The sequence below is a fragment of the Lagopus muta genome, chromosome 5, assembly GCF_023343835.1.
Source record: "Lagopus muta isolate bLagMut1 chromosome 5, bLagMut1 primary, whole genome shotgun sequence".
Lineage (NCBI taxonomy): Eukaryota > Metazoa > Chordata > Aves > Galliformes > Phasianidae > Lagopus > Lagopus muta.
In genome coordinates, this window is record NC_064437.1 from 58,661,106 (window position 1) to 58,688,333 (window position 27,228).

At 36.2% G+C, this 27,228-nt stretch overlaps 1 protein-coding gene across 10 annotated transcripts in view; it reads left to right on the forward strand.

Annotated features, from left to right (window-relative positions):
* Nucleotides 1-27,228, forward strand: part of ATRNL1 (attractin like 1) — a 424,497-nt gene that overhangs the window by 55,587 nt on the left and 341,682 nt on the right. For all 10 annotated transcript variants that reach the window (XR_007376982.1, XR_007376983.1, XM_048944556.1 and 7 more), the window contains exons 8-10: nucleotides 10,575-10,830; nucleotides 18,136-18,319; nucleotides 22,266-22,420. Coding sequence is in view for 8 of the 10 variants with exons in the window: in XM_048944556.1 (XP_048800513.1) it covers nucleotides 10,575-10,830; nucleotides 18,136-18,319; nucleotides 22,266-22,420 (595 nt within the window). In the remaining 2 variants the exon portion in view is untranslated. The remainder of the gene's footprint in view (nucleotides 1-10,574; nucleotides 10,831-18,135; nucleotides 18,320-22,265; nucleotides 22,421-27,228) is intronic.

Sequence of the window (27,228 nt, forward strand, 5' to 3'; positions counted from 1 at the left end):
GCCAATATGGTATTCCCTCCCCTCCCCAAAATAATATTTGCAATTCTTGTGTAAGGAAAGGTGAACTGGGAGCCAAGTGTGATCTCAGCATGGACAAAGCCCTTGTTGAGCAGGTGCCAACCCACAGGGGCTGAACACAGCATGTAGGATGGTGGGCTGATAGAGCAAGCCTGTACATGGCAAGTAATGACCCAGCTCCAGAGACCATGCAAGGAGTCCAGACAGGAGCAGGAGAAAGTAGGGCTGGAAACGGGACTGGAGACAAGGCTACAGAATGTGCCTGAGGAGCCCATCCAGGAAACAAGCTATCTACAGTCTGTGTCCAGATCAACTCAGAGTAGGAGAGAGGGGAAGATCTATGGCTGATTCCTGGCTGAGGCCCCTTAGTGCCTAAAGGGCCATGACAGTAAGAAATAATTTTTTATTTGCTTTATTACGACTGCTTACAGAAACAGAGCAGTTTTAAATAGTGGGCAAGCTGCTTTATCAAAAGGACTCTGAAACAGTATTTTTATGGAAAGACTATAAATCTGTGCCTTTCGTTTATATCTATGCATTCAGGCCATTTTTATCATTGGTACCATCTTGTGCCCAAGAATTCCAGGGTGTTATGTGAAGAGATGCCACCTTTTGGGGTACTGCTACTTGCTGTTCTGATATTCCCTACTTCTTTATACTTTTTCTAATTGGGCTCTTGGTACCAGTTGTGATTTTCTCTAAGTTTATCATATCCTCCATCATTTCTGATTCATGCGAAAATTACTTGCTTTTTTAGTAATCCAGAAGGAAAGTATTTCATACATCAGGTAGTAATGAAGCCATTGCCTGTGTTATTTTTAGTTTTTGTATCCCTTCTGTGAGAGTTGTTTGTGAGGTATCAGTACCTCAGATGTTTATATCAATCTACTATTGGTTTTGAATTGGTTTTATCACTACTCTATCAACCATAATGTTATAACCTTATTCTAGTCAATTAAAACCCCACCACCATAGTGCAGACTTAAATAGTTTTGTATGCATCTTTTCATGAAAATCTGTGACTTTGTATATTCTTTTACTTGTTCTCATATTGGACATTAAATATTACTCAATTCTTTGCCTTTGTTCATTATCTTGAATATTTTGAGTAGCTTAGTATTGAAATTGTCATTTTTCTGTTCATCCCTGTGCCAGACTATTTTGAAGTATGTTGAACTAACAAATTCTTATTGTTCATTTCTGTGGGATACCACAGGTGACCTCTCCTCTTGAGTGAACACTTTCCTCAAAATTCTATTGAGTCACCATTTTTACTCTTAAATTCCTTCAGAACAGATCTTGGAGACTTTTTTGTTGCTCCTCTACTATGACCATTTGTTATTAATTTGTGCTATGGAAATACCTGTGAAGTCTATGATGAAGAATTCAAATGCAAAAATTAATGTTATTACTATGACTCTGTTTTTGGAATATTATACTGTCTGTTGGCAGCATAAATAAATCTAGTTGACTGTTCTTCTCATGCATTTGAAAAATGGTGTAGTACTTAACACATGAATTTTGCAGGCAACTCATCAAGCTGTTTCTTGGCTTGCCTTATATCTTTCCACATCTTAATCTGCTGGATTTGAAGCAGATTTTGAAGTACTTTTTTTTACTTCTAACAGTCTTGTTAAGTTAAGCCTGATTTGTTTTGGTCTTTCTAATTGGAATTTTTTTTTTTTTTCAAATAGAAAGGTTTTATGGGATCTCAGATGTCCTTAAAGTATCTTTGTGTCGTCAGTAAAGACTTTCTCCTTTCAGTTTTACCTATTTAATTTTTTTTTTAATGATCGGTCTTCCTTTATATACATTGCTTCTCTGCAGTTATGCAGAACTGTGGGTGTTTGTTTTTTTTCCCCCTCTGTCATGTTTCTCTTCCAGAGATGCTGAATGTCACGATTACTACTGTAGCAATAATGTGAACTAGATTCTGTGTGTGCCCCAAAGCCAACTCAAAAATTGTTTTTCTCCTCCTCAGTTCCCTGATTCACTACCTATGTATTATCTGTTCTTTGAAATGTCTTAGACTGCTATATTCTGGTTATTTCCCTTCTTGTGGAATGTGGATCATTTTTGTTGGAAACATTCAAGTAACCTATTATATAAAGGATTAAAATATCATTTAACCTTTTCTAGGTCAACAGTAGTAATATTTACTTGAAATGCTCCGAACTGAAGAGTAACCGTTAAAAAAAAATTTCCAGCAAATATCAAACAATATGTACTTGTATGATCTTAAAATAAACTTTTATTTTTTCCTTTCACGTATTCAGTCCATTGAAAAACAAAATTTGAGTGTGAAGAGTGGCAGGACATGGTATAATACCTAGAGATGGCAGCTGTGAGCTGTGTTTTGAGCTGTGTACTACTCATTGTTCAACGTTTTCTTTTTAGAGGAAAGAAAATAGTATCCACCTAGAAGAAATTAGATTAAGTTTTTGACTTCAGCTGCCAAGATTTCAAAGCCTGTGCTGGACCAGAGTGAGAGCACAGAGCTAGTATTGCCTGACTGTGGTGCAAGCTAAATTGAGGCTATATAATTGACTCTGTGGAGAATGAAATAAGTTACCGTGCCATTTCCCTTAGAAAGCTGCTTTAGTTAAAATTGAAGTACTGTACTTCTTTACTCTGAAGAAAAGTGATCAGAAGACTCCCACTGATGTATAGTTATAACAAGTGACTAAGACTTTTATACTCTCTCCACCATAAATGCATAAAATGTGTTCTTGCTTTTAGACCAGCTAAATTGTTAGATAGTGTTGCCTTCAGTGCCACTTCAGGCTGGTTTTTGGAAAAGCACTACCTATCTCTGTTAGCAATTGGTTCTTCCATATCTGAGGGATTCTATGTAGTTTCAGCATCCTGATACTTCAAAAATGTCAACATACTTTGAAATGAATCACAGAAGAAAAAGGATTATGAAGAGACTGGAGATAATGGTTAGTGAAGTTTTTAAAGCAGGCACATACAGCTTTGTCAAACCACGACTAGATAGATGGCAACTTGAAAACTACTAGATGGCTGGAATAAAGTATGGTGGGAGTTGCATAGAGAGAGAGTGCATGGTCACTGCTGGGCATGACCTTCTGGTCATATCAGGGAGTCTGAGCTTATAATGAAACTGTATCTTCTAGTCCCATGGCAGTGGAAGGTTAACTGAGCACTGAAATTAGATTCTTTTAGGTTTGGCAATCAAACAGGCTGGCACAGTAGTAATTGTAAAGATATTTCCTGATACATGGGCCATTTTATATGTACTCCAACTTAATTTGACTCGTTTGTGTACTATAAATGTTACTTCTGATTTTAAAGCTTTATTTAAAAAGGGTAATTGTTTTGATTTCCAAATTAATTGGTATTGATGCTGAGTGTGCGTGTCTCTTCTGATGTTTTTGTTAGTCTAATCAAAATCTAGAGTTAACAAAACAAGAGCAAAATCGTCTTCTCCCTTAATGTGAGTGAGACACTCTTTCATCAGTTAGTTTATTGTTCCTGTATAAGCTTACTCATGTAGGTAATTGTAGTATGATTTGGAAAAGCACTAGGAATATAGAAGTTCTGTTCTAACCGTTCAATTAATACTTGTTAGTGGGCTGTACCACCAAGTTACTTTTTAAAATTATTTTATGGCTTTCAGTTACATCCTCTGAACATCCTGCTTTTAAATTCTGATTTGTAGATCTCAGAAGAAATTGAGAACTAGGTGAGATGAGCAATCACAAGATTCTTATTTATAAATGCTGTGGACTTCTGGTTTTGACAAGGAGATTCATGCAGGAATTCTTATTTACTGGATTGCTGGTCATTTTTGCAATTTTTGTTTTTACTCCTATTAAAAACAGGGGATAATTTACCTATCTTATGGAAAATTCTGTAGATTACCTTGTCAGTTCTTATGAAACTTTGAACGTGCATATGGCAGTGTTAATTAATGGTTATTCACTTAAAGCAGAGGACTTATATTGGATTTAGAGCCTTTATTCATTTACATAAGTAAGTGGTTTCATATAGGTATCTAACTTTCTTCTTTGATACAACTTCAAGGATAAAAGTACATGGAAATTTTTCCTGCTTTTTCAGACTTGTAAAAGTATTTTGTCTATTAAGTTCAGGCTGTTGGGATGATTATTTGTTTACTAGAAGCCTGTATTTTTTTGCTGTGCCATGTGTTTAGGTCACAAAAAGTAATTGACTTTCCAAAGATTTTTTTTCTTCCCTAAGAAATTTTTCTCTGCATTTACAAATTGGATTTTGTTCATTATCATCTAAATAAATTATTTTTTGAATTGTTTGTGGTAGGGAATTTTTTTTTTAAGAACATGGTAATATCTATCAAAGTTTTAATGCAATTGAAACTAACAATCTCTTCTGTTGCTGTTTTACTAACTTACCCTGTAATAGTCGCCAAGAAACCAACTGTCATGGCCTGGAAGTGGGAATGTCATGAATAAGTGAGCTGCATACATGCTCCTCTTACAGTGGAAAATTTTCTTTTCTGCAGATTTCATACTGGGTAGAAACCCTGAATTACACATTGAATATATAATGTACTTTTATATGCTTTGCATGGGGTAACATTTGTATGCAATTTTCATTTTAAAAAACTACAAGATTTTCAGAGGTTTCTGTAACTTCTTAGGTGATTTTAGCAGCACGAAGTAACACATCTAAAAATGACCCAGGTTAATTTCTTGAGTAAATACTCTCTTGTGATTTTTCTCTGTATATTTGAAGATGTTGCTTTGACAAGCGATATCAAAAACTCAAAACAGGAGTGTACTGGAGGTCAAGTCTTCATGCTTATCTACCTGCTGTTCAGCTGTCTGTTTCTTGCACAGTCTGCCTCTTGGCCTTTGTGTTCCTCCAGCGTAAAGAGTTCAATACCTGTGCTACCTGGTGTAGGGAATCTGCTTTGGCAGGGGGGTTGGACTCAATGATCTCTGGAGGTCCCTTCCAACCCCTACAATTCTGTGATTCTGTGAATTTGTAATATCTCTCACCTGGGGAGCATGTCCAGGTTATTTTTACTTTTTCCTCACTCGTTTCATGAGGATATGCTGTTTTAAACCTTTATTTGCTTGTTCATCTAATTACTGATGTAGTATACCATATCAGTTTGAGTACAAGTATGTATGTAGGTTGCTCTGGCAGTAATCCCTCCTATTTATGTCCATTAAACTACATAGAGCATGATAAAACTGTTTGATGAAGCAAATTCTCAGCTACAAAACACTATTTTTCAGTGGTCACTTCCATTAGCTATGCATTGCCACCAGCCATGAACAAGAGCCTGTATGCCGTACTTGTAAAAACAAACAAAAAACCCAATACGAAACAAACAACGTCACCAGTGGGGGGGGTGAACTCCTGCTTAAAAGCTGCTATGAGAGCATAATTTCTAGCAAAATGTTGTCCGTGCTGTTCATCTTTCATCATCCCAAAAAGATGAAAGTCAGAAGGCTCCAAATTCAAACTATACAGTGGAAATGGTAGGATAGTCCAAATGATATTGATTATGTGCTCCACAGTCTTTGAACCAATATGGGGCCTGGCCTTTTGATGTTGCAAGAAAAAGATTGTCTTTTTCTCTGGCCCAATTCTGGAAATTTAATCTTTCAATTTAGCCAGGCTGTGATGTAGTGTTCGGAGCTGGTTTGTCTGGGTTCCAGGAAAACCAGAAAGAGCACCGTGATAGTGTGCATCATTTTCTCAATGAGGGCTGCATCTTCAACTTCTTTGAAGGGGAATTGATATATTTCCACCTGATGGACAGCTGTTTTGAGTCTAGCTTGATACCTTGATATCTTGGTACTGGTGATACCTTGTCACCAGTAATGATCTGATCCAGGAAACTGTTGCCTTCACCTGTGTTAGTTCAACAGGTCCTGTCGCTACTGCTGAAACCTGCCACCACTTTGCTGTGCTCACATCCACTCTTTGGTCTCCATGAATGTTTGCAAGCATCAATTAATGTTGATGGATGCCTTTTTTTCCATACGGAGAAATTCGGTGATACACCTTTGCTTCATATGCACTTACTTGTCAGATGCCATTCTGTCAGGCTGCCCCTCTGCTACTATGTGCCACACAACAACAAAATGTAATGGAATATTGGTGGAAAAGTCCAACCTCTACTGCCACACCACCACCATTCACTTCTGATGTTGTGGGCCGACAAAATAAAATAGGAGGCATTACTTTTGGAGAAACTCTCATAGTATGCTTCATTCCTGTGCTCAAAGGTGAGCAGTAATTGTGCACCTGTCCTCTTGAAAGTCATTATCTTGTGTACAGAAGGCCTCACCTTCAGCATGTGTCATGGCTTCTTGTTTTTTTTCATCAGTATTCCACATCATGACGTGATTGAATGCACTGGGAGTTAAAGAGTTAATGCTGCAGTTCTGTGGCTTGTTGGCATACTTCAAGAGTAAACTAAGTTTTTTTTTTTCCTTTAGCTCATTGCTGCTGTTTTCCTCGTCTGGCCCAATCTCCCTTCCCTCCGCCCTCTCCTCATCATGCTCCCTTCACAGGGCATGGATCCATAGGTCCCTTCACCCCCTTGTTATAGAAACCAGGCCAAACCATGACAGCATATGCCTTGATTTATAGCTGGTTTATGGATGGACTCCTTTTCTTTCAACCTTTGGGCTGCACTTGTTTCCTCTCTAGACTTCTCAGAAAATGCTTGCCTTTATGTGATTGCTTTTGTCCTTTATTTATATGCTTGTAAAATTTTTCATTCTGTAGTTCTATGGACATAGGTCTGTGAGCCTTTCTTTTTCCATATTGAATTGATCATAGCTAACTTTCGAAGTGGTTTTTAATTTTTTAATTTTTATTAGTGGCAGCAGGAGCTGCTTAATCTCAGATATAGCCTTGGAGTGAAGCTTGCTTAAATGTGATTTTGGGATTGATAAAGTAGTTTTGATGTCCTTCTTGTCTTTTTCTCTGTAGAACTGTGAATAGTTTTGTGCACAGGATCTGCTGTGTCATTTATAAAGATAGCTCCTCTCAGACGCGTTCTTTTATCTGTATGTTGAATCATTTAAGTAGAACGGTGAGGAGAACACTGCCAGCTGTCTGAGGGGTCGTTCTGAAATTCATGTGGTTCTTCAGGTCACCTTTTTAGCATATTGCGTTTTTGCTCTGTCTCAGAAAGTATTTTATTTTTAAAAACTGTTATATTTCACCTGCAAGCCCTTAATTAGGTCCTTCCTTCCTCTGTGCTTTACTTTGTGAGTCTGAATTGGCAGGTTTCAACAATGAGCTCTCTGGGATAATTTAAAGAAAAGTACTTGCTCAAACCATTCATGTTTCACTAGTCTACAAATTTCCTATAAGCCTGGTCATGGTTTAACCCAGAAGCAGCTGAGCACCACAAAGCTGTTCACTCACCTCCCCCCCACAGTGAGATTGGGGAAAAAACTGAAAAGTGCAAGAACTTACATGTTGAGATAAGGACAGTTGAATGAAGAGGGGGGAAAAAAATTAAAAAAAAAATAAAAAAAGGGGAACCACCACCAACAAAAGAGTACACAAAGCAAGCGATGCACAACACAGTTACGTACCACTTGCTGACCTATTCCCAGCCCGTTCCCGATCAGAAGCAGCCCTTCTATCCAATGCCCCCAGTTTTATTGTTGAATGTCACACCATATGGAGTGGGACATCTTTGTGACCTGTCTCTGTCAGCTTTGTCACCTCCAGCAACTTACACACCCCAGCTTCTCTCTGGCCAGGCAGCACGAGGAGTTCAAACAACCTTGACTTGTTCTAAGCGCTGCTCAGCAGCAACTAAAACGTCAGTGTGTTATCAACATTATTCTCACACAGCACTGAACTAGCTACTAGGAAGAAAATTAACTCCATCCCTGCCAAAATCTGGACGAGTCCTCATGTTTTAATACAGTGAAATGCTATAGCGTATTTATTTATGAAAAGTGGGAAGATGGTCTTTGAAACTAAATGTATTTTTGAAAGTCAGAATAGCACGCTAGAGGTCAGCATCTCTATTTTCAAGATGGTTTAGCTATTAAGGAAGAAAATCAGAAAGCTTGTTCTGTCATAGTGATTTTTCCTTGCAGTCTCAAGAATTATGCCAGATTTTACTACCAAGTCGACACTGAGTAATAGATTGATAGGCTACAGAATGCTACCTGCAGCCTTGGTGTATTTCTTACTAGAGAGATACTGATGATCTTTATTTTAGTTAATTATAGTGGGAACACTTAATTTTTCAGATGCAAATCCTATCACTATTTTTAAAATAAACTAATAAACTCAATTGGTACTGTTACCATGTTACTTTCTTGGCCTTTAATATTACATAAAGTGCACAAATCTGTATTCAACATTCAAAATAGGAATTGTTGTTATTCCTTAGATACAGGAAGGAAAGTGGCATTCCTGAAGGCAATAGGGCATGTGCCTCCTTCTCAAAGCATGCATATAAAGAAAGTCTGGTTGGCCCAAAGCTGAATCTCCTAGAAACCTGTTTTTACATCTGTGGCAAACAACCCAACAGTAGAAGTCTTTGGAGTCAATAGCTGCGCTTTAGCACTCTTTGTTTTTGTTTTGGAAAACTAAGGCTGGCATGAACTTAAAGCAAACCCATAGTGTCATATAAATATTTTTCTTTAACATCTGTTTTAGTTACTGAGTTAGTCCAAAAACATTCATTAGATGTATGGGGAACAATTCCTTTGGATCTTGCCCTCTTTCATGGCATTTGAGAATTTGACAAGAAAGTTCTAACACCACTGAATCTTTCTAATAGCTGATACTTGGGAGTATCTTCCTAAGTAAGGCTCCTCAGTGCAAGGCAAAGACCTAGAGGAAGATTTCTCAAGAAATAAAAGCATAGCTAAAATGCAGCTCAGCAGACATGTATTGCAAGAACAGCATTCAAAGCAAGTCTTAATTCCTCACCAATGATAACTGTAACTATTATGTTAGGACTCCTTTCACTGTGGTTTTGTGAAAGATGTCTTGGCAGCCTTTTGGCTTGCATGCTTTGATGCCTGTAGACTCCGTCAATGCTTACATCCCATAGAAACAACCCCTTTGGTTGTGTTCAGCAATTGCCTTCTTACAGATCTTTACTCAAGGCCTTTGAAATACATTTTTATTTCATAGGAAAATAATGACTTCAGGTATATATCTAGTACAGATATTATCCCAGTACTAATTCCTACTGAAGATTGTGGGCATCTTTTGTTCAAAGACCAGGGTAGGCTATTCTCTAACACAGAGTAGCACTGCATAGGAACAACTCCAAGCTCCAAATTAAGATACGTTTACATGCATCAAATGAGGGAACATTGTATTATAATAAAAATTACATTTTATTACATTTATTTTATTTTATTACAATAAAAATTGTATTTTGCTTTGCTGGTCTTAGTAGACTGTCAATCTACTGATCAGCCATATTTTTCAACTTCCTTACGGTTCATTCAGACTTCTTATATTATGTGGTTTCTTTATCTTAGTTTTGTTTTGTTTTTCTCCTGAGGGACAGTAGTCTGTGCCAAGCAAAACTTTGCTAAATGTGTATTCTGCAGCTTTTTTTTTTCTTGATCAAATTGGTTAGACCCTAGAGCATTTACGATACTGCATTGTGCAGGAGATGACTGCCTACTGTACAAACACTGCAGGTGAGATGCTGAGTGCACGTGGACCTGACGTGTCCTATCAAACACTAACTCATTATTTGAACCAGAAGCGGTATTCTTCTACCTGGGATAAACTGTCCTTGAACAGTGAGCCAGTCAGTGAAGCCAACAAGCTGGAATTCCTTCTATGACTCTGTATGCCTTGGTTTGAAGTTAGAGATTTACTAGAATCATTTTCAATCAATATTAAAGTAAATCATTCTTTACTTATCTCAAGCAACAACGCCATCTGTTTTGATATGTGGTTAATGAAGATTGGAAAATTTCTTTTGCATCCTTTTAGAAGAACTCAAACTACTCTCCCATTGAGATTTGATTTCAGTACATGTGCCCAAGGGGATGATGTACACGCATTGTCCCGTTTCTTCGGGCTGATTTGTTTATGATTGTGAAGTTTCTCAGGACTTAAGTTATGTTGTCATTAAGATAAAATGTTCTCTCTTGTGCATATGCCAAATGAAATTCATATAGTTTGAGTGTATGGTAAATTATGTTTTAGTTCTGTGAATTATTCCTTAAGAAGACAGTGTAAATCCCTTTCTGCTTAGGTTTTTAATAGCTGCAGTGTGAATTAGAGTCATGTAATTAAAGTTTTTCTGCTTGAAGTAATCTGGTTGAGATTCATTTTCATGTCATTTTCATGGCTGCATTTATTCTTCTGTGAAGTGCTCTCCTTATCATCACTTTTGCTTTAGCTTAAGTATTGTTTTCTGGAACCAGTCTCTGTTATTGAGCTGTTTAAGATAGCATTAGCTGTACGTGAAGATCTAAATCAGATTGTTCCGTTATAAAATTCTATGCAGCACAGGAATACGCAGCTCAGATGTTATCTTTTTTGTAATCCATTGTCTGTTCTCTCTTTTCTCTCAATTTTTACAGGAAGACATCTACATGTATGGAGGCAAAATTGAAACAAATAATGGCAATGTTACTGATGAGCTGTGGATTTTCAACATCCACAGTCAAACGTGGAGTATCAGAACGCCTGCTGTGCTTGTACATGGCCAGCAGTATGCTGTGGAAGGTCATTCAGCACACATCGTGGAGCTGGACAGCAGAGATGTGGTTATGATTATCATTTTTGGATATTCTGCCATATACGGTTACACGAGCATTGTGCAAGAGTACTACATCAGTAAGTTGCTTCCAAGTCATTTTTATCATGCATTGATTAAAAAAATTCCTTAGGAACACTTCCTGTTTTCACAAAGGAAAATACATATTTGGCAATATAATCTCATTGTTTTTTCCTTCAGACAACACCGATCAGATTAATTGTTAGTAGCATTAGTATGTGTTTGGAATATAATGGCTTTGGCTATTTGTTGAAGGCCAAAACACTAAATTCCAAGCAGTAATTGTTATTCTGATGAAACTTACCCTTTTTAACCATAGACTATGTTTTTACTTCATAGCAGAGTAAAAATCAAGTGGCAAAACAGAGTACAATAAAGAGTAACTACAATAAGAAGTTAATTTTGTAGATTCTTTAATTAATGTTGTGATATCATCATGCTGATTTTTGAAATATAAGAACTTTGTTTATTAATTACACACAAGCTAGTCTCAGAAGTGTAACTTGCTCCTTCTAAAAGAAATAAAAAGATTTTTGGATAATGTATAAATTTCCAATTGGAATAAATTCCCAATATTGGAAAAAACAAATTTTTAAGTATTCCAACATGTCTGTCTGGGATTTCCCTGCCACAACGGCAAGTTTTTCTGATGGGCAATTTTAAATGTTAAAATTAAATAAACAAAGATATCTCCTCTTGCATGAGGTACTTCTAAGACATTCTTATAATAAAATGATCTTGAAAATACACATTTTGATTTTCTTTAAAAATATTTGTATACCCACTAATTCAAACAATGTTTGAATTATTGTTTTCTGCAGAATTGATTTGAGTTTCTTGCAGTTATTTAAGCACTCACAGAAAGCATTCAAAACTTTCAAGTAGTGTTTTTATGTTAAGACATTAATCCTAAGTCTTTTAAGTAGTTTCACTTACTCATTTGCATTTATGCATATTGATATAGTAACTGTGTAAGCAGATTTGTGAGGTGGGGAAATCAATACACAGAGGATTCTTATGCGTTCTGGCATTACCTGTGAGTTGTAGGGATGTTGAGCAAAGCTGAAAGAATAGGAATAAGAGGAAGAGTGCAATGATGTGCTTGTTCCATGTTGGAAAAGTTTGATTAATCTGAACAAAATTACTAAAAATTTCTACACTAAGAATTATGTTTTACAACAATACTGTAAGGGTTAGTAGGTATTGAAGGCTAACTTGTTTTCATTTTACCTCATTGAATTTCCATCTCCCTTCTCCCACCCCCAAAGTCAAATGATTTTTGTGTCAAGTTCTCCTGAATTCTTTGTCTGCTGCAGCATTTATTTGCATTTTTGCAATTATAAAGTCATTTTTAACCATGAAATTTTAGATTTTTGTTTGGACTAAGAATGACTACTTTCTGGGGAATTTAGTAGATCATAATTAAAAGGTATGGGAAGTAAGAGAAGTACTGATATGAACCCACTTCAACTGGAAAGAAAATTTCTAACAATAAAGGGCTCCAGATACCGTGGAAAGAAATATCAAAGTTCTTTTTTCTTTTTTTTTCTTCTCCTTTAAAAATTTTCTTGTGTGAATATTTCAAATTGTACTCTTTTATTTTAAATGTTATCAGCTATTGCTTTTAATTCTAATGAAAGTTTTTATTTCATTAGAATTATTTTAAAATTCATCTTTTATGCAAGACGCCTTCTAGAAGAAAGCATTGTACAAATCTTTCCCTTTGGTTCATATTAATTGAAATTGTAAGTGATACAGATTTTTTTAGTGAACTTTAATGATCTTGACGTATTGAAGTCTGATGCTAAAACCTCTAGTTAACTATAATCCTGATTTCCATGGGCTCTGAGTGCAAAAAGAACACCCAAAAAGTTTTCGCTATTTACGGACTCATGGATTTTCTCATAGGCATGTGGTTCTACTAACAAAGCATGTTAGTTGAAGGTGTGCATAGTCTCAACATTTCTCTTATGTTTGTTTCTTTCATGGCAAGTAATTGTTATCAAAATCAACAAAGTCCTAGAGAAATTAGACGTGGCTTGCAGCCAGAATTTCACCATGTGAAAGCACAGGAATTTGTTTGTATTCTAAAGTATGATAGTTACAGTAATAATAAAAGCTTTCTGTTGTCCTTTCTTGCTGTGATTGGAGTTATGACTTCTGAGGAAACAATAAATCTTGGTATAGGAATTATGTGGCTGATTTTACTAACTTGAACCATAAAGCTTTTCTGGGTTACTCCCCAGGGAAATTTATTTCCTTTTAGGTTGGCAATACCTCATAAACCTTTTGAGAATCTCAATGTGAATCTCAAGGTGAATATAATAATGGTATTTTGTTTTAGCTAAAGTTTATAAAAGCTCCATGTACATTAAGAAACTTCTGAATAAATCTTCTGTGATTTTATTTTGTTCTTTAGAAGGTAGAGATTTGTTGGGATCGGCAACATATCACTTCAGTTCTTAGGCTGAAATTTTTTATGACTTTAGAAGTGGGTCTTAGGTTGCTTTTGATTTAAGGATGTTTCTTTGAAGTAGAGTTAAAAGAAATGGCCCTGTGATGTAATGTATACTTCCTCTTTGTCATAAGTTATGACCTTCATAATTGCAAGAAAAAAAAGCTTACAGTTTATTCTCCCTGCATTTAAACAAAGATGGGATGTTGAGGTGCTACCTTAGGAATCTGTTCCATTTACTTGACCTGTTCAAAGGCTTTACTGTTTCAAGAAAGGGTCAGACCAATGTAACTACCTTTCCTTTGGTTTCTTCTAGGTTTATTACTGCATATGAAAACTTTTTAAATTTTTTCAAAGATCTTTTTAGAAATGCTTTGATTATTTCCAAATGCTATTTTAATTATTTGTATTTAACTGATACAATTATATTGCTTAAATTTGAAGGGCTTTTTTTTTTTTTTTTTTTTTTTTTTTTTTTTTTTTTTTTTTTTAATGTGACCACCCAAATTAGTAATAAATAGAAAACAAATTTTTTTGTAGCTCATTGGATTTCCATTGATGGAATGGTTCTACATGTTTGTATGTGATTAACTTGCTCTGAGGAAAAGTCTGAAATGAATCTTGATCATCACAACCCATGCTTTTTAGTGAAAACACTGTATTTTATAATTTCTTCTATTATGTGTGTAGACTAAACTTAAGTAGTTTGGAAAACATCTGGAGAATTAATTCAGGGCTTATAATTTTAGTGACTGGCTATCATCTAAATTGCAGCCTATCTTTATCATTGTTTGGTTTATGTTTGGTTATGTTATTTTCTGAAAGCAGCTCATCTCCCTTTCTGGAATTATCTTTGAATTAAAGATACCAACCCTATTTTTGCCAGACTAATCAACACAACCTCATTTGTTTCTGTCTTGTTCCAATAGTTCACCTCTGTAACTTTTTCACAAGTTCGTCTTCCTTGAATGTGGATGATTAGAAAAATCTGTGGGATATTCTAGGTGTGTTTTCACCTTTACCTGGCTAAATAACCTTAGTCTCACCTGATAAATGGCATTCGTATTGCAACCATGAGAAAGCCATTGTTGGATCACAGACTTTCTCTGATGATGCATTCTTCTCAGTTATTATCAACTGATGAGCTTCCATTTTATGGAAGGTTATGTTACTAATCCCGGTGCTTGACATCTTTAAATTACTGTTGAATATGGCTTTTTTTTTTTTCTTTTTCTGGTAGCTGAGATCATCCAGTTCATCCTGCATGTTATTCTGCTTCTTTTGTGAATTGGCAATGTCTGAATGCGTGTGATTATAGCATCTTAAGTTTGTGAGCATCGTAAAATGCACCCCTTCTCATCCTTAACAAGTCTGGTTAGTAATTCTGACACCTCTCAGCATATTTTTCTTTCACATGGAAAGTCTTCTGGAAACAGTTGTAGAAAATTGGACGTTAGTACTTGGTTCTGATCAGAACCAATATTCTGACCAGAATATTGCAGCATGTAAGCATATCTATTTAAGGAATTATTGGATGGGAATTCCTGAGAACCAATCTTCAGGGAGGCAGGAATGGAAGGGAGCTGGCAGCTCTTTAAGGACACGTTTCTGAGAGAACAAGAGCTCTTCATCCCCAAGCATAAGAGTTCAAGTGGAGAAGGCAGGAAATCAGCATGGCTCAGCAAGTACCTGCTGGTCAAACTGAAGGAAAACAAGGAAATTTAGAGGTAGTGAAAGCAGAGCTGTGTGGCCTGGGAAGAATACAAGGATGCTGTTGAGACATGTAAAAGATAAAATCGTGGAAGACAAGGTGCAGATAAAACTGAACTTGGCAAAGGATGTGAAAAATAATAAGAAGGAATTCTACAGGTATGCTGGTCAAAAGAGACAGGCCAAGGAGGCTGTACCCCCTTCGATAAATGAAAAGGGAGGACTGTCTTCAACAAACATGGTGAAGGCTGAGGTACTCTACAAATTCTTTGCCTCAGTCTTCACTGACAGTCAGCCTACCCATGTCGCTCCTGTTCCTGAGCCCCTCTAGGCAGAGTTTGGATTATGTTGTGGATTTGAAAGCTGGACTGTTTGGTGGATAAAGCATTGATCAAACCTTTCCAGCCAGAGTGTTGTGGTCGACAGCTCTATGTCCATGGGGAGGCTGGTCATAAGTGGTGTCCCCCAGAGGTCTTTCTTGGGATTGCTGCTCTGTAACGCCTTCATCACTGACATAGAAAATGGGACTGAGTGTACCCTCAGCAAGTTTGCTAATGACACTAAGCTGAGTGGTTGCAGTCAATGCAATAGAAGGAAGGAATGCTACCCAGAGGAACATGGAGGAACATGGTCTCCCACTTGAAAATGGGAACATAATGAAATTCAGCAAAGCCAAGTGCAAGGTGTTGCATTTTGGGTCAGAGCAACCCCAGATGTGTACAGAGTAGGAGAACTCTTTGAGAGCAGCCCTGGCAGAAGGTCTTTGGGGTACTGGTAGATGAGAATCTTGATGCAGCAGTGTGCTCTTACAGCCTGGAATGCCGTTGGTGTCCTCAGATGCATAACAAAAGAATGTTGGAAGGGGATTGTTCCCTTCTGTTCTGCCCTTGTGAGGCCCCATCTGGAGTACTGTGTCCAGGCCTGGGACCCCCAGCACAAGAATGACACAGAGCTGTTGGAGAAGATCTGTTTTTTAACTATAAATTGCATCAGAATAGTAAAAGTAGTAATCTTGTCAGTTCCAAGCTGATTTGGCTTTTTAAGCTGTTGAGGTTGCAGAATTGATTGGTCAATCAAGTATTTCCACTGATATAATGCTAGAAAGACTGGGATGTCTTTTAGTATGAGAAGAGTTATGAAAATGCATTTAATGATTAGATTTCTGTGTTTAAAGAAAAAGTGAAGATTCATATCTGAGTTGAGCAACACCTTGAAATTCGGACAGAATTGTTTCAGAAACTACTTCTTGCACTGAATGATTCTGTATTAAGATGGCAAAGATTCACAAAAGAGATCAACACTGAATGTCTTCTCAGTTTTAGAAGTCAAAGTTCAGATGGTTCAATTAAGTCTTAGAAAGAGGAAGAACAGAAACAGAAACTAATGCTCCTTTGGGTTTACTTCAGAATGATGCTTCTGAACCTCTTTTCTCAAATTTAGTTATCCACAGCGCATTTTTTTAATAAACCAGATGGAACAGCAATTCATATTTCTGTGCAAATCCTGGAGAGCTATATAATATGCAACTTTACTGCAAAAATGTTCTAGTTATTACATGAACCAGAGAGATATAAATGCAAAATATTGTATTATACAAGTAAACTTTCATGATGGTGTTTACTATGTAAAGTAGTAGTCGTTTTTTCTCCCTGAAAGGCATATATGCTGATCTTGTGGACTGATTAGTATTTAAATGGAAAAATGGAGACTGAGTTGGTGATAGGAAGGTGTATCAGCAGGTTGACTTTTCACTGATCCCCAATGTAAGTTGTACCAAGTAAATCTGTTTGCAAGGTAATATGTATGTAAAATACAGTATTAGTGCTACAGTTTTGATGATTGTGTTTGGAGCTGCTGTTCCTAATAACTTGATAATATCCAAGATGGAGATTGGAGTAAAATACAACTTACATTGCAGTACATATCAATAATGTAAAAAAAAAAAAAGTATAACTAGTACATTATAAAAAAATATCAGCATTAGTGAACACACATGAAAAATCAGCACAAGTCTTCTAGTTCAATCCATACCTTCTCATTTGTTATAAGCACTTAGGAATAAAAGTGCTGTCTTGCATTTCACAGAATTCGATTTTGTTGCTGAAAAAAATGTAACTTGTTTATAGACGCAGTGCCTGGAAACTGTTTAGTGAGAGTGGAATAGCGGCAGTAATAACTGAAAGTAATGAGTCTTTTCACTGCATAGACGAATCAGGAGGAAGAAGAGGTAATCTTAAAATCCCTACACAGCATCAGATAAAAAATTGAAATAGAATGTAACTTTGAGATGAAGCGGGGTGTGTGGTTTTGTGTGCTAGTTTTTGGTAAGTATCTTTGTAGAAGTAACCAATGTAGGCTAAGAATTAGGAAGAGACTGTTCCTCATGTGAAGTTCTTGTCTGCGCTTTCAGTTTTGCTTGCATGATCTTCAAGAGGCTGTAAGTGAATTATTTTTCTCATTTCCCATTCTGCAGAACTGCCATCCTCATTATCACAGCCTCTTTTGAGTAAGGTGGCTTCTACAGGAAATGCTCATTTGCTAGCTTGCTCTTCATGTGGCTCCTATCATCAACATCTGGAAAGACTGGGGGGAAAAAATGCAAATTTTAGGGCTACAGGCAACAAGAAGTTACTCAGTTACTCTCAACCTTTTTCAGTGCTATGGCAGATATTTTCCAGTTGTGTTTTAATCTTTACTTGTAACAGCTACTGTGAATAGTTTTATTTGATATCCCTTTGTGGTTACTAATGATGTGATGTAAAAGGTGGATTTAAGTGCCAGTTTAAAGAGCTGCTTTCAAATTATCCATTTTTGAGTCTTCAGCAACTGAATAGGTACGTTTGCAGTTAAAATACTAATAAACATTAGTTAAAAACTGGTTTTAGCTCAGTAGTTGTACAGTTCACTAGTGTAGTATCTGTATGTGCAGCTACTTTACACATTTCTGTGAGCCCACAGCCGTTCAGTTTCTCCCAGGCTTTTCCAGATGGTTTCCCCACAGGTGTTCCTAAAACATCTGGAATGCTTAATTTTCTGGTGGGACTAAGTTAAGGCTGAGAGACACTGAATTCCACTGTTTCGTATTTTCCAAAAGGTCCAGGCTTCTTGTCTTTGTTTTTCTTTGTGTGTGCTGAACGTCTAGTGTTGTGCATTAGTATTAGTAAGCCTTAAACCTATGTCTTCTGTACGTATATTCCAGGGTCAAATTCTTGGCTTGTACCAGAAACAAAAGGAGCAATTGTACAAGGTGGATATGGCCATACTAGTGTCTATGATGAACTGACAAAATCTGTTTATGTCCATGGTGGATACAAAGCATTGCCTGGCAATAAATATGGATTGGTGGATGATCTTTACAAATATGAAGTTAATACTAGAACATGGTAAGTTGGGTTTGTAACTAAGCGAATTAAGTTATTTGATACTGAATAAGAAAAGATAAGCATAAAAGGAAGTTCTAGTAAAGTCACGTAGGAGAAGACTGTGTCCTTTGCATGTGGCAAGACATTATGTTCTCTGCAACAAAACTGAAGAATTATGAGAAGGATTAGGCTCTAACCAGCAGATTAATGCTGCTGCACACTGAAAGAAAGAAGGAAAGTTGCATGTGTATTAAAGGTACATTCATACATAGCCACCATGCAGAGGTAGCACTTGTATTGCTTCCACATGATACAACTATATTGCTGAGGCACATTCATGTACGAGTTACATAAATAAGTAGAGAAATCTGAGAACTGTGGAAGGTTATATTTCACAACATTATCTGAAGGAAAATGTTCTGGTTGTTGAATAGGGATTGTAGTGACTTTTGTTCTCAGTGTTTCTATTTTTGTCAGATCCTTGTTCATCAAGTCTATTTTAACTTCTGAATGCTCCTTATGTGTTATATATGCAAGCTGACCTTAAACGCTTTTGTTTTTTTTCTTCCTAAAGATGATGTGAGACAAAGATTTATTTCTTGAAACATTTTCTTCTCGCAGTTTAATGTTTGCCTTGAGCATTAATGGTTTAACTTAAAGCATGCAAGACTTGCTCTCAGATCAGCCTGTTGGAAATAATGTGGGTTTGATTTTGCTGAGGCTCTTTATTTTGAATGCTAGTAGCTCACATCAGTTAGAAGCATTAGACAATTTTTTTGTTCCCTTTAATATATTTTTAAATTGCTAAAATTTTAATGCTCTCTTACTACGTTTTTGGATCAAAGTGATATTGTATCCTTTGAAAATCTATTCAATAGTACAATCATAGAATCACAGAATCACCAAGGTTGGAAAAGACCTACAAGATCATCCAGTCCAACCATCCACCTATCACCAATAGTTCACACTAAACCATGTCCCTCAACACAGTATCCAAAAGTTCCTTGAGCACCTCCGGAGTTGGTGACTCCACCACCTCCCTAGGCCGCCCATTCCAGTGCCTGACCACTTTTTCAGAGAATAATAATATAAAATTATTATTCATTATTACTGCCATAACTATTAATGAATACTTCTATGCTTATATTAATGTCGTACTCTTGGCAGCTGGTCAGGAGCATAAGTCGAATTTGTTTCATGAAGGTTTCATACTATGGGAGTGAAAACTGCCTGAGGGCACGGGTCAAAGACACTACCACACAGTAATGGTTAATTGGTCATGTATCAGTGAGCTTATAAACTATTCAGAATACTCAGTGAGGCAGCTGAGCCTGAATGTGTCACTGGAAGAGTGGTGTATAAGGCAGAAGTGGTGTCACAACTGATCTCATACCCGTGTGCCTGTTTATTTTCGCACACATGCATTTGTGCTCATTGCTTCTGTTTCTCTCTTATCCATTCCCTCTTTCTCAGTCTCATCTGGCTGAGGTTCATATGCTGTTCTATGTCTTGATACACAAAGCCAGTCAACTGTTTTATTCAGAGACACATGAGTTTTCATTCTCCATATCACTTAGAATAAGCTTTGTATTTCTTAAAATGTGAGGGAGTAATAAGTTGTTTTCTTGTGTAAACATTATTTCTACTGTGTGATCAGTGTTTGCAATGCTTCTGTTGTTTTGCATTACTTGCATGATGCTGCAATTGGTAATGGAGGGCAATGTTGTGCTGGGCTTAAACGATGGCCAGAAACCACAGAACTACCTGCTTGCTGCTGGATATTTCTGTTACCATTACAACATCATGCTGCTATCTACACCATTTAGCATGGATATAGTTAACTGGGGCTACTGTTTGCAACTGCTGCTTGCAGATACATGTATATGTGCATAGATTATTAATTCAGTGCAAAGTGTGCTGAGGTGCCTAATTTGCATAGGGTTGAAATGTTTTGGAGAGTTCTGAAGATTACTCTCATCACTGATGCTGATGAATAGTGAAAATCATGTCCAAATTAACAAACTCTATTTGTATTGAACTTCTGCTTCTGCTGATTCTTGGGGGAAAAAGTGACTGTTACCAGAAGGGGTGAAATTGAGCAAACAATATGAAAAAAGTTAAGGAAAGAAATCTACGCAACAAATCTACATGGGGGCTGGAGCTGGAGCAACAAGGGTCAAGTAAAAAACGGAGTAACCCAAATAATAACTGACGGGATTGTTAATACAGCCCCAGAGGAGAGCAGAATCCTTAGTTTTCTCCAAGGTAGCGTATGACTCTTTAGGCCTTTAGTGATCAAGACAGGCATTTGTAGACAGCTGCAAGGCTGGATAATCAAATATGGCAAGTAATGCAAATTGAGAGGGTGGAGGTGAGAAACATGATAAAGCAAAAGACTTGCAAAGAGATCTATGGTCAGAATGGTTAAGGACAGCATGTCTAGTTTGTTATCATACTTTCAGCTCAAAGCAGGAATATTTCTCCATTACTAGTAGAAAATAACAGTTTATAATAAATTCTTATTTTTCTTGTCATTTCTAATTTTGTATTTTTATAACTGATGAATTGAAACAAAATTTTGTGTTCTTTTGGGTATGCCTACCCAATATACCTACCTATATGTTCTTTATCAAGCTAATTCCAGATTAAGAAAAATACATTCATGTGGTACAGTATGTTCAAAGTATGTTATTCAAGAATAGCAAAAACAAGAAAGTCCACTTAAAAAAAAAAAAAGAAAACAAATTCCTCCAAGAACACCAAAACCAATAAAAAATCCCTTCTAAACAACAAAAAACTTGATGTTTTGCTAATTAATTGAAATCATTATTGAAATCAAAGTAAGGAGCCATACTTCAGACTCTCATCCCTAGGCCTTGTAATACTGTAAAAATTACTGAAAAAATGTTATCAGTATGATCCAAGGCAGACAGTATTTTTCAATGAGAAGGAAAGATTGTCAAGTCAGGAATTTCATTACAGGAAACGAAGGACAAAGCAGGTTAATTGTATGTGTACGTAACAATACAAGTCAGAGTGGAATTTTAAACTTGAAACTTGTCAATTTGAAAGTCATACAAATAAAAGTTCACTACTGGTGGTCAAAGCAGCTTTTCACAAAAGTATCTAGCACTGTTTTACTTAAATAATTCAAGATGGCAAAATAGACAATTTTTTACTCTTTTCCTTGCTAAAATTTATTTGATGTGTTTAAACCACTTTAGAAATCTCTTCTCTCTAAATTTGTAGTACTTACTGGCTGAGGCTATTGACAAGCCTACGTTGTTCCCCAGCAGAAGGCAGGCCATGTGCACAAATCAAAATAGTTGGATAGAGAGGAAATGATGACTCGTTCTCCATTTGTGTGAATTTTTGTGTGCTGAAATTCTGTGCGAGTCTGGCAAAGTGAATGGATGGACAAAGTGGTGCGAGTGTTTTTCATCTTAACTGGAATGACTTCTACCATTTCTTTTACAAGTTTGAGTGTTCAGATAAAAAATGTTCGCCCTCTTCTGATACCTGGGATGATCTAAATATTCTCTTAGCCTTCCTGACTATCCTTTACTACATTTATTGAAGAAAAAATTATTGTGGCTGGGGACATATAAGGTTATGAATGAATAAAAAGAGTGGGTTTTAATTCAGTTGTAAAATTTATCAAATCATTAATAACTTTTGGAGAATGTAAACCTGATAGAACTTTTTTCAGAAAAGTCATTTGACAGACTGATTTAAAACATGGTGTATTTATTTTAATGAATAGGTATATTTGTTATAACATGAACAAATTCAAAGTCTTAGAAACAATGAACGTTATCTGTTTACTAACGCTAAAGTTTACTGAACTTTAGTGTTTTCACTGTATTTTTTTTTCAGCCGAAAGTGTTTTCATCTAGAAATTTTCTTGGTGTGCAGCACACATGACTTTTCCAAGTGTTATGTATGGTGTTGATCTTGTATTTTGCAGGACTATTCTGAAAGAGAGTGGTTTTGCAAGGTATCTACATTCAGCTGTCTTAATCAATGGAGCTATGCTCATTTTTGGTGGAAATACTCATAATGATACTTCCCTCAGTAATGGAGCAAAGTGCTTTTCTGCTGACTTTCTTGCATATGACATAGGTATGTATTTTGTTCTCTTTTTGACTGAATTTTAAATAAGTGTTGCTTTCAAATGTCCAGCTAATGCAATCCTATAAAGTCTTCAGCACAAACACCTTAAAGATATTTAAAAATTGTTCTGTAAAACTAAAAATCAGACTTATTTTTTATAATAGTCTTCAGGTTTTATTTTGTGGGACGAAATGTATTATCTAAAATGGTGACTTTTGTTTTCATTTGAATTATATTCTCTTATGAACAGCAGATATTTCTACATGAATTGCAAAAAGTGCATTTTACTGTTGTCAGAAAGTGTTGAAAAGACTGTATTGTCATTATAGCCAACAAACGTTAGTTTGTTTTGCTTACTGAACATCTACCTGTTACTTACAAAGGCCACTGCTGGAATTTTAAGAAAATATTTTTCCCCCTTGTAAGTTCCTTCAATGGTTTGGAACTGGGAGCATTTTGTAAAACACGTTGCTTAGTGCTTATGTCAAAGTCCCATGACCAAAATTGAGATATGGAGAAGACAAAGTAGGCAGTGGTCTGAAAGTGATGCGCTAGTCAGGTTACAATGATCAGAAAACTAAGCAAGCTGGAGCTGTCACAAGTACAGAGAAGTGAGGATATGTAGGAAGTCCGTATCAGAAAGAGGCACATGGGATGAGGACAAGGTGAAACAATCAACAAAAACTGAGCAGAACCAGACTATTGGAAGAGTGACTGTGGTAAGTTACTAGCTGTAGCTAAGTCAGCGTGAAGTAATATCCAAGATGTGTGGATTGAACTGGATATCTGCCTCTGGCAAGTTCCTCTCACCCATTCCCCTTCCCATGAATTTCAGATTAGAGTATCAATTAAGATTCCCATCTTTGAGACTGAAAAAACATTTGATCAGGATGAGTGGCTTGATGAATGTCTTTTCAGGTGAAACAGTACCTCACCCACAATTGAGGCTGAATTGTCATACATGGAGAGTGAGATGATTAGATAGATGAAGTAGTGTCAAATGGAACATGCAGTCAGGAAGTGTAAGAATTGTCTCCTATGATCTGGAGTTGAGAACGGCTTGTGTGCCCAATTGGAGTATCATTGTGCTGTGATCATGGGCTATGCAGTTCTAATGAAATAAATCCACAGAGAAGAATTCAATTTTCGAGACCCGGGAGATATTTTTGTAGAAGATTTTTTCAAGAATTTGTGAAGCAAGAGTTTAATACAAACAAACTCAGCTCAGGCTCTGCATGGGTGTTAAGGTTGTTTGAAGCATGAAAAATCATTGTGAGATGGGAATAAAAGGATATGGTATATTTTACAAGATTAATTTTACAAGAGAGTAGCTGAGAGCAGAAAAGATTGTTGTTTATAAATAGATGAAAAGAATACACTTTGGAGAAAAACTGTTTATGGTAGAAGTCTCCAGAGAAGACTAGATGGGTGTAAGCTGTCACTCTTAAATGTTTCCAGCCATTGCCTACTGTGAGAGCTGTTTGGTTGTCATGAAAAAGCCTTTACGTAGGATTGTGCAGGCAGTAAACCTGGGCAATTTTTAGGAGTCCATAACATTTTCTGTTTATTGCCATTGTTCTTGCCCTTCTCTTTTGTTCACATTCCCATATTAAGCAATTCTACAAATATAAACACACAGGCCGTATTTGGCCAAAAAGCGCAATCGCAACTCCTGGGAGTTAACATTCTGGAAATCCTTATGCTTGATCCTGCTGAGAGTAGATGGTAGATAGCTTCTGGCAACTGTTTGTCTTCTGGCTACAGTTGTAGTAACGGTGAGACGTGACCCTTTTTTTGTAGGGATTAGCTGATGTCTTTTTATGGATTTGTGTACCTATCAACCATTCTGCACTCGCTCACGTAAGAAAACAAATGGTGAATTTGTTACATGGAACATGTGCACTAACCTGATGACCTGATGGTTTCCATTGGGCTTGTGAATAAAATCTTCTCAGAAAAGCGATTTTTAAAAATTATTATTATTTTTTATTTTTTACTTTTTTCCTATACTACATTTCTGTAGGTTTTTGTGTAGGTATCTGATGGAATGAGATATTGATTTTTCCCACTATTTAAGTTTACAGCTGGTTTTAATTGTTAATGAAACAGGACTATCCCTTCCTATTCTGTTAGAGGATAATATTGTTTACTACTATGCATTTGTTTATAGAACGTGCACTTGAAAACCAATAATCTGAGGCTGAGGATGTGAGTAAGTGTAAACTTTCACACACCAGGACATTTTTTTTATCTATTTTAGTTCATGACAATTAAGTACACTTCTTAGTTGCAACAGGATCTTTGTTTTTTTTTCTAGTTAATTACAATATTTAATATGCTGTTTGTATTTTCTTACAAGTCACATTTTCCATGCATTTTCAAGCTGGAGAAGTACAAAAGGGAACAAATGTAGTAATTATTCTTAAAAAATTCTAGAAGATTGGTTTGATGCAAGCTTAATCTTCTGTATTATTCATTTGACCAAATTAAATACACAGTCTCATGGCGCACATTAGATACAGACATACTTATTCAGAAAGCAGTAAATACTTATTTCACTAAGAATTTGATAAATAGAGAATGAGTGTATTTCAGAATTTATTTGTCCTGCATGTATGATGAGCTCTGAACAATGACTGGAAGACAAAATATACTATATTATCTATATCACCTTTCTTTGATACCTTCAAAGGATGCTGTCTGGAAACCAGCTGAGTCTTAGAGATAGAGCCTCTACTATTTATGTTCAAGTTGAGCTACAGAATACTTTTGATAATATCTTTTATTATATGTGACATAGTTTTATGGGTAGTGTGCTTCAGCTTTTTATTATCCATGAAAATGCTTACTGTTTTTCTTATTAATGTGAAATAATGATTTGGAGACATTCATCGGAATTAATTTTTGCTGTCTGAAGAGCTGGCTTCTGTTACCAACTGGTAATCTAGGCTCCTCCTGAAGTCAGTGGTGGGAAATAAGTATTTTCAGAGAGCAATTCATTTCACTAGGCTTAAAAAGAATGATTTTATTCATCTCTTCTGGAGCCAACCATTGCTCTCTAGGTACTGAACTTAGTTTACATACATAAATTTTAGATGCTTTAAGTGCCATGAGCCAATAAAGAGCTGAATTCAGTAATTTTAAATGCTTTCTGCATCTGAATATATTTGTTAATGCCGAAGACTCAAAAATCTGGAGATGCTATAAAAACAATGCTGCCCTTATTTTTATAATTTAATATTATTTCACATAGTTATAAAGCAACAACAACAACAAAGCAACAGAACAATGAGAAATCTGCAGCATGAAATGAGCTCTGCAGACATGTTCTTTGCTATGTGTTTGTCGTCTTCTGATGTTTTATCACCAAGTTGCTTTGGTTGCTTTGGTAAAGATCAAATGGTTATTCTTGGAGAGGTGAGGAGGTTTTTTCCTAACTGTGCCTATATGAGGCTGAAAAGGAACCACAACAATAGGAACAAGGTTACCACTGCATTGGGTGCTCTGCTTGACCTGTTTTTAGCTGATGATGGTTATAACTTTATCTACTGCTCACTGGAGTGCCACAGCTACGTGTTCAGTATGTAAAAGGAAGCTGACATAGATTGGATGTCCTTCATACTGAAAGTTGTGTTATGAACACTGTGTGATGTTCCATTTTCTGGGCTATAACTACGAACAACTTCTGCCATGAGTATATCTGGTAATGAGTTTTGGAGCTAGAATCTCACCTTGCTCTGTTCTCAAATGCTTGGGCAGAAGAGAGAGTTGCAGGTTTCTAGGTTATTTCTTCACTTCTGTCCTGTGAATTTTTGAGGGGGATTTAATTTCATGTGTTTATTTTCCTTATACTCCTGCATAATTGTTACCACAGAACTGATGGATGTATTGAAGTATAAATGTATAAACCTGATTTATATTTTTATAATATTAACACCACTGGAAATACACTCTTTCTCTCAATATATTTAATTTTTCAAAACAATTAATTGAAACCACAGTTTTTCTCAACAATGTGGAACTTGGAGGATTGGCCAAAATTAAGTGATCTCTAAATAACGGAGAGAGCAGTTAGAAGATGTGTTCATGTGGGTTTTGACAGTCTGAATGAGAGCACAGTTTTCAACTTCAGGAAGTTGTTGAAAGATTTTTTTTTTTTAAGAACAATACAGAAGTATGTATTAAATAAAAACAAAAACATACATGTTTTATGCACACACAGAATTACTCAGGATTGTATATTGAGGAACTTGTTTCCAGCCCATTGTGATTAAATAGATTAATGTTTTTTCTTGTAAAACCATCATCTAGGAGCTCTCCTCACCATCACATCAGTTCAAGCCTAAATTGCATTTCTATTCTTATCATAGCCTAGGATATATCTGAAGTTATATTTTATGATACTGAGCTGCGAAGTTAGCAGATTAAAAAAAAATAATACATAAGAACTGGAAGTTAAAGCTGAGATTCTAACTACTGAGCTTAGTACTTTTATTTCTTTTTTTTTAAATAGGGCTTTGATTTCAGTCTCTGGCTAAATGGTAATGTCAGTAAATGCATTTCTGTATCCCTGAGACAGTTATTGTTGTTTCAGTGTATGAAGAACTGAGTGTCTGCCTTTTTGTTTCATGCATTGCATCTGGTTCTCCCAAGATGTGTGCAAAATGACTGGCAGAGAACCTCTATGAAAACAAAAAAACCTCAACCCAACCAACTCTCAAATCACTGGAATGTGGCAGCTGCTTGCATGCCCTCTTCTAGTGGTAGCTGTGTTGCAGGTTTGCTTGTATTTATAGGAGAGTGTGAGAACCTACGCT